Source organism: Etheostoma spectabile, chromosome 4 (assembly GCF_008692095.1).
Source record: "Etheostoma spectabile isolate EspeVRDwgs_2016 chromosome 4, UIUC_Espe_1.0, whole genome shotgun sequence".
NCBI classification, from domain to species: Eukaryota; Metazoa; Chordata; class Actinopteri; order Perciformes; family Percidae; genus Etheostoma; species Etheostoma spectabile.
Window position 1 is genome coordinate 36467835 of NC_045736.1, and position 8029 is coordinate 36475863.

Here is an 8029-nt window from a genome sequence, read left to right on the forward strand (position 1 = left end):
CTGTCCCCTAAATCCGAGGACGTCTGGTCACCCTAGACCCTAGACCAGACATCTCAAGGGGCGGCCTTGGTGGGAAGATCTAGAAACTGGAAACAAAGAGGAGGCGCTCAGCCCGAGTCTTAACCAGACGGTTAAGACTCAGGCTGAGGGCTTAGAATACATAGTTTTAATCATACCAATGAAAGTGTTACCAAAACCCATCACCTCTAAAACTGATCATAGAAATGAACTCAAATCAACTCAAGCCCATCTAAGGCTTTCATTGCGTCAAGAGAGAGAAGTGACATCGGGGTCTTACTGTCTTCTGCCACATCAACAATGTTGAGAAGATTCCGTGACAATAATGTCCACTCCTTTTGCTTCTTAGCTTGCTGAGGAGGATGCTACTGAACGATAGAATCTGTTGGCTAAACGGCCAGTAGTCTGTAGCAAATGCGTCTCCTGTAATGTTGTCAACATTTCACTTTTTAAGTTCAATTCAATTTTATTTATAGTATCAATTCATAACCAGAGTTATCTCGAGACACTTTACAGATGGGAGGTATAGACCACACTCCAGAATTTACAAGGACCCAACAGTTCTAGTAGTTTCCTCCAGAGCAAGCAACAGTGTGACAGTGGCGAGGAAAAACTTCCTTTTAAGAAGAAACCTGGGACAGACCCAGGCTCTTGGTAGGCGGTGTCTGACGACCGGTTGGGTTTAGAATGAAGAGTGGAAATAAAAAAAAATAGTAGTTTGTAGCAGTTCTTTGTAGTAGTTCATGGCATAGCAGGACGCTGTGCGGCATTACAAGGCACAGCAGGACGTAGCTGGGCACCGCAGAGTGTAGCAAGATGAACATGGCATCACAGAACATGGAGCGGGACCATGGCGACAGCTGCTACCATGATTTTGGAGCCTCTCTGATCCAAGGGAACATGCTGGGGGAAAACGGACAAAAGGACTCTGGGGAATGACTCCCCAGAGCTAGGTTAGCAACAAGCATTTCTGGGACATGGATGCACATAAATGGAAAGATAGAGGAGCTCAGTGTGTCAAAGGAAGTCAGGAGGGTCAAAGTGGGGGATGGGATACAAACCCTGGTTAGGGTAGGGGGAGAAACAGTTGGGGTATAAGGTCAGAGTGGGGGATGGGGGACAAACCCTGGTTAGGGTAGGGTATATTATTGATTATATGATAGATAGATCTGACAACTATAACGAGAAGCAGGTGGGCCGGGTTCTATGTCCTAACCAAAAGCTTTATCAAAAAGGAAAGTCTTAAGCCTACTCACGTGAGGACGCTGTCTGCCTCCTGAACCCAAACTGGAACCTGGTTCCACAGGAGAGGAGCCTGATAGCTGAACGCTCTGGCTCCCGTTCTACTTTTAGAGACTCTAGGGACCACAAGTAACCCTGCATTCTGGGAATTTTAAGTAAGGCTAGGGTGCTGGCTCGCTTGTGAGGTGCATTCAGAACACCAAAGTTCCAAACTAAAAATGTAAGATCACCTATTATCAACAAAAAAAAGCGTTCTTAATTAAAAATAGATGTGGAAAAGCAACATGCTACTGCCTTTTACTTCGTTAAATCCTAACAATAGTGCATCCAAAGTCCCTCAACACACAGAACATGTAAGACACAGAACAAAAACAGACACACAAGGGAAGGCTTGGGGGGGGGGGGAGAAACCTAGCCAGAAGGCTAACACTCAAAATAGGTCTGTGATCAAGATTACACACGGGGCAGCAAAAAGAAACCGCAGCCCATAGTTACCTGGTTGGAACAGCAACTGATTCCACTAAATTGACTTTAAAGTAAACACTTTTCTTGTCAACAAAAACAGGAAACAAAAAACACAAACTAGCAAGCACATTGGAAAGGAGACTCTAACCTAGCAGTGGCCTAATTAACCTGGAGTGTGAGCTATACTAAACAGGACTGATATTTCATTCAGTTTCTGCAATCATCAGATGACGATGCAATAAAACTAAGACACATCAAGAAGTTAAGACAAAATGAGTCCATGGACATTAGGGAGGGGTTTTAATCCTGATCTTCTTCCATGATGTTTACGCGATGGAATCCGAGACGCCGGCCGTCTCCGCAGCAACAAGAGGACGGGGCGTAGCCGCCCCACGTCTTCCGGGTTGCCGGGTAGAGCAGGAATAATCCAGACCCTTGACTCGTGCTGAATCCATGGTTTGATAGAAGGCTTGGCGCGACTTGACCGTGAAGTTGCTGTAGTCCAGGGAAAAGCGGACCTTTCTGCCCTCGACACCGGGCAGAGATTTCCGTGCTGCCTGTAGGATCGCCTGTCTGTGTAGCAACGCATGTTTAAAATCAGCATGCGATTAGTAGAGGAGTTCTTCTTTGGGCTATCACAATCTTGATCTGAGCATCTGCCAATGTTGAGAACCAATTAGGCAGAGATGGCAAAATATATTGAATAGCATTAGAGCCTTCTAACCCCTCTTTCAGCCCGACGATGCGGATGTTTCATCTTCAGTTTCTGTCCTCCATATCTGCTAGCTTCATCTCCAGCTCTTAAAAGCAGCGCCATGGCTATCAAGAATACTTGAGTTGTTTTCCATGGTAGTTTTTAGATTGTCCACATTAGATCTGATAGGGCCAAGGCTTGCAGTTAGAAATGGTAGCTGGGCATGAATAGCAGTTAGCTTTTTGCCATTGATAATCTCCACCTGTTAAATGTGGTTTGAGGTAGCTTTTCTGTTTCTCCAGTAATGCCTCTGCAATGGCATCCGTATCGCTGTGTGATTGAATATCGGAGTTGGAACCATAAAACACGACCATTTGGCAAGGTTGGGCCAGGAGCTATACATTAAACTGCCATCTCTGTCGAGCCGATCATGTGACCCCCCTCCACATTTTGATATTTTGTGATTAAATGCTGAATCTGCCATGTTCTGTCAGGAAAATATAGAAGAACAACGGCTTCCTCTGATGTAGACACAGCCTACACTGTAAGTCAGTAGGAGGCAGGACAGTGGAGTTGCATATGAAGTGGTTGGGGTCCTTCTGGGATCCAATTTGGTTTTGAAGAATTCAACAACCAGCAATACCACAGGCCAAGCGATCGGCCTGTTCCAAACTGGCCCATTTTCAACGGGTACTTTTATTTTAGTTAGTTTAAAAATGAAAGTGGGTCTATACTGGCGTTAGTTATTCCCCGGCTGCAATGACGGTGCCTGGACTCAGAGAGGGCCGATGCAGAAGACCCTGAAACGCTGGACACGGTAGGGCGGCTTAGAGAGACAGACGCAGTTTTTGATCCTTGATGCAACAGATACATTGCCGTTGGTATCAAAAACATATTGTGCTCTAGGCACAAGGGAATAGTTTTGTTTGTGACTCTGCAGGTTGTCATATATATTGAAAAAAATATTCTTAGCAAAATTGCTATACTGATTATTAGAGACCGACCGATAAATGGAATGTTTGTGACCAATACCATTTTAGAGGAGAATGGGCTAGTAACCTTTTTCTTTACATAAGCAGATGCAGGACCAACACCCAAGACAGGGGAAGTATCACTGTTGACAGAAGAGAAACAGGAAATAAATAGGGATAATTACATGATAAAATACATCCTTTTTTTCAAAGTAATTTATTTCAACGCATGACTTAAACTGAAATTAAGTTGGTTTTCACCACTGAACATTTGACAGGTGTGACAAATTTGAGCATTAAGGAACAATTCTCACTGCAGTATCGGCCCAAAAAGGTGTGACACCAATACACTTAAAATAAGTCTTATAATATGATTACTGACTTACTGCATGTGAATGTGGATTTTACAAAAAACAGTTTACTAGAGTGCACATAAACATGCCGGCTTCCTGCATAACCTGATTTTACTCAGCAATGTAGTTTCTCGTGTTCATACCCACATGTAGAAACCTACTGCTAAAAAATCCTGTTATGTCATCATATTTTCAGGTATATGGAGGCTCTTTACTTAGACACACCTAAGTGCTGAGAGGAGTAGTCACTGTTAGGATTTATTATAGTAAAAAAGTTAACATAGTGAAAGTTATGTAGGCTATCAGAGACACTTGCCGGTCCTGTTGCACTGTGGGAAAACTGTATGAGTATTTAACCAATCTCAGGAATCTCTTGGGCCAGTTGTTCAAAACATTTAATCTGGATCAAACTGATCCGGATTTGGAAATCTCATTTTTTGCTATTTAGGATCAGGTAATCCGTCTTACTTTTGTGCCGTTTTTTTAAAGCAACATTGGACTGGATCACCCTTGTCCAGATACAGTATTCAAGATGACCAAATATGGATTACCAGTGCTCTAAATGGGACAACATATCCCAATGTGGGCTACCAGCCAGGTGAAGAACAGGTAGAAGAGCCAGCATGGGGTCACTGGAAGGGTTTCTTATGTTGAAACAAAACACAAAAATTACATGAACATCCACTTCCATTCATAATTTTATGTTATGACCCCTCATCTGAGCTACAACAAATAAAAAACAATTAAAAAAAACGTCTTTAAATAAAAGAAAAGGCTAAAAGTCCAATAGTTAACAAAATAAAGATTGTTCAGGGTTCTTCATCTGAGGAGAGACCAGAAATTATCTTTGACAGGCTCATCTCTGATGAGTTTCTTTGAAATGAATATACAGTGATGAATGACAGAAAAATAGAATATATTATTTTTGTTTGTTATTGAAATCTTTTCGGGGGATATTTTAATGGGGACAAGATCATTTTTATTTTTACTTTACTATACTGAAAAGCTTAACTGGTAGCCTACGTCTACTTTATCACTGTTGCAACGGTTACACAAGTCAAGTGCAAAATATAAATAAAAGTATATACACTAAATGATATAAATCTATTACTTAACATACATTTTAAAGTTTTACTACATTTTCTTCCTACCCCCCCCCCGTTGAGATCAGGATAATCCTGTTTTTTAGATAAGTTATCCAAATCCTACTAACAAGTTTTGAACAACACAAACTGAAGATTTGATCCAGATTAAAACTAGGATTGGATTCCGTGATCTAATCTGATTTCAGATTCTTTCCCTTTAGAGCAACTCATTTTCAAGATTTGATCCAATCTGATAACCAAAATTCGTTCACCTTATCTTGGAACAACTGGCCCCAGGAGATGTTCCTGGATTGTGCCCTGCTCAGTAGTTAACATTCTGTCCTGTGTTTCAATCCTAACCGAGCTTTTCATTTGTACTTGCAGCTTTCAAGAGTTCTGCGCCTACTCAAGTACCCAGCCGAGGACTCTGAAAATCCCCCACAGGTAAATATGAGTCTGTTTGTGTCAGGTGTTTTCTGAGGCCAGAGCCTGTCCCAAATTACTGCCCAGTTAAAACATCTTGATGCAGATCTCATGGGTTGTGGAAAATTTTTAAATTAATGTGTGCTTGTTGATTACAGTAAATTTTTTGCAATGTGAACTTCTAATCTTGACAGACACTTTTCAAAGTTACAGCAGGACCACAGTGTCGTGTAGCATAGATTACGTGCCTTATCGTGCGCCTGGCCATTCAAATCGGGCACGTATATCTATGCATCGGTCACGTCTCTCTCTCTCTCGCTATCTGTGGTAGAAAGGGACAGGATGAGTGGGGAAAAGTGTGTCTGTGTGCCTGATCGTGTGTCCAAATACACAAGGAGCAGTTGTTGTCAGCTGTGATGACAAATGGAGTCACCATTCCTACATGAGCCCACTTTGCACAAAAAATGTTGTTACATTTGATGTATCTTGGTAGCTATTAAGTTATGCAGGAACATGACGCCTAATAAATTAAATAAGTTCTTAATCAGGTGTACGGAGCCCTGAGCGGGTGATTGTTTGTCTAACCATGAAAACATCTGTCAATGAGCACAACAGCAAAACACTTTTGAATCGGTGAAAGGGTTATAGATGGTGGGAGAGGTCTTGGAACAATGCTAAGAGGGCGCTAACAGAGTCATTGTTCATCAGCTCTGTGAGGCTGGTTATCCATCATCACATGTTGGTGTTTGGTTTAGTGTAAACAGATAACTGAGATGACTTTGTGATCCTCTTTGTACCTCGGAGAGGACAAAATTACTCAGTGCCCTCTCAACAGATGTCAAGTCACAGAACAGGTTTTAAGTTGTCCTTCTGTCTTTGTGTTTGTCCTCCAGACAGTGGAGCAGGCCTTTAGGCAGATCCAGAACATTGTTGACTTCAGCTCCAACGTGATGAGCAGCCTGCTGGGAGAGAAGTTCATCCACAGCGGGGTAAGACACGGCTGTGGTCACACAGATAACAGTCAACCAGTATATTGTTTTTTTAGCTTATGTTTTATCCGTTAGTATTTATCTAACTTTTTATCTTGCACATTGGTTTAACATTGCACGCCTAGAAAATTGTTAGAAACACAATGGTCAAAAAGGGAAACATCTATGGTGAAAACATGGTGCTTTCATTATTCACAGTGCAGTCAGAGATTCAGATGCTAGTACCGGCTAATGTCGAGTTTTCCTTAAAGCTAAAACAAACAAGACGTGAGAAAAATGAAGACCCCAGACAAATACAATGCAATACAGGCAGGTCTTGGTCACTGATCAGTAACCATGAAGCCTGTGGCAATTTTACCCCCCCCCCCGCACATGAAAAACACTCCCGTCTCCCCCTTTTAAATGGTGCCTACATTTAAAACACTGTAGCATGATCACCAGGGTGGGAAATTAAATTTTTTGCCTACCAGCCACTTATATTTTTTACCAGCCATTTTTTTCCAGATTTCAAATTTATAAAGTGCACTATCATATTTTAATTATTATTAAAACATATTTTAGCTCCAAGGTTTTAAGTCAGTACCAGCAATGGATACATTGTGCTGAGAGGTAAAGAGATGGGAAAGGTTTCTTATACCATCTTCAGAGTTGATGATGATCTACAGCAAACCATGGTTACCAAACATTTTCACTCCTGAACAGATTTCTCAAGCCCAAAACAGCATTATGGCATACTTAATAAAAGATACACAGGTGTGGATGAAAAACACATTCTTCATTGTAGATGGATACAAAGATAATCACCCTGGTATCCTCAAATTATCTGAAATGTCAACCACATGGTGGCGCTATAGGGAATATCAGGTGATCACTAAAGTCAGTAGGAATGATCTGCTGGGCACCATAAATGTTTGTACACACTCTGCTCCTGGGGTCCCGTCTCCCCCAGCTGTCTGGCACTGTGCTCCTGGGGTCCCGTCTCCCCCAGCTCTCTGGCACTGTGCTCCTGGGGTCCCGTCTTCCCCAGCTCTCTGGCACTGTGCTCCTGGGGTCCCGTCTCCCCCAGCTGTCTGGCACTGTGCTCCTGGGGTCCCGTCTCCCCCAGCTGTCTGGCACTGTGCTCCTGGGGTCCCGTCTTCCCCAGCTGTCTGGCACTGTGCTCCTGGGGTCCCGTCTCCCCCAGCTGTCTGGCACTGTGCTCCTGGGGTCCCGTCTCCCCCAGCTGTCTGGCACTGTGCTCCTGGGGTCCCGTCTCCCCCAGCTGTCTGGCAGTGCACTTGACCAATACGAAGTGTTTGCATTTTGTGACGACGTGTAGGTTGGACAGTAAGGGAAGGTATGCTAACTATTCCTTCGTTTTCCCTTTGTCATCAATGCGCTGCTTGTTCGGAAAGTACCTTCTTTTTTTCTTTACTTTGCCCTCAACAGCTACCGCTGACTCCGTGGCGGGCCTCTTAACGGGGATGTGTCGCAACATTTATTTTTACCGATAATTTTCCTTTTGTCTGTACCCTACAACTACACGTTTTGTCTGTACCCTACAACTACACGTCATGGACTAGCGCCAAACACCACTCGACAAAGGTCTGGAGTTGACGGAACTATGCGTGGTGAAAGCTCCGGCTGCAAACAGTTCTTTTACCATAAGTTCTTCACAATAAAAGCCTTCCTTTATTTTGGTATTTGAATGTTTGTATTATGAAGCAGCAAAATCCGTAAATGTAGGAGATTCCTTAGCAGTAACGTAATCTCTACTGTGCATTGTTACTTAGCAACAGCACTCTTTGAC

At 42.9% G+C, this 8029-nt stretch overlaps 1 protein-coding gene across 1 annotated transcript in view; it reads left to right on the forward strand.

Moving 5' to 3' along the window:
- The window catches only part of ippk (inositol 1,3,4,5,6-pentakisphosphate 2-kinase), a 21609-nt gene that overhangs the window by 2535 nt on the left and 11045 nt on the right, over window positions 1-8029 (forward strand). Inside the window, exons 2-3 of the mRNA XM_032514628.1 lie at window positions 5213-5272; window positions 6145-6240. Coding sequence (XP_032370519.1) covers window positions 5213-5272; window positions 6145-6240 — 156 coding nt within the window. The remainder of the gene's footprint in view (window positions 1-5212; window positions 5273-6144; window positions 6241-8029) is intronic.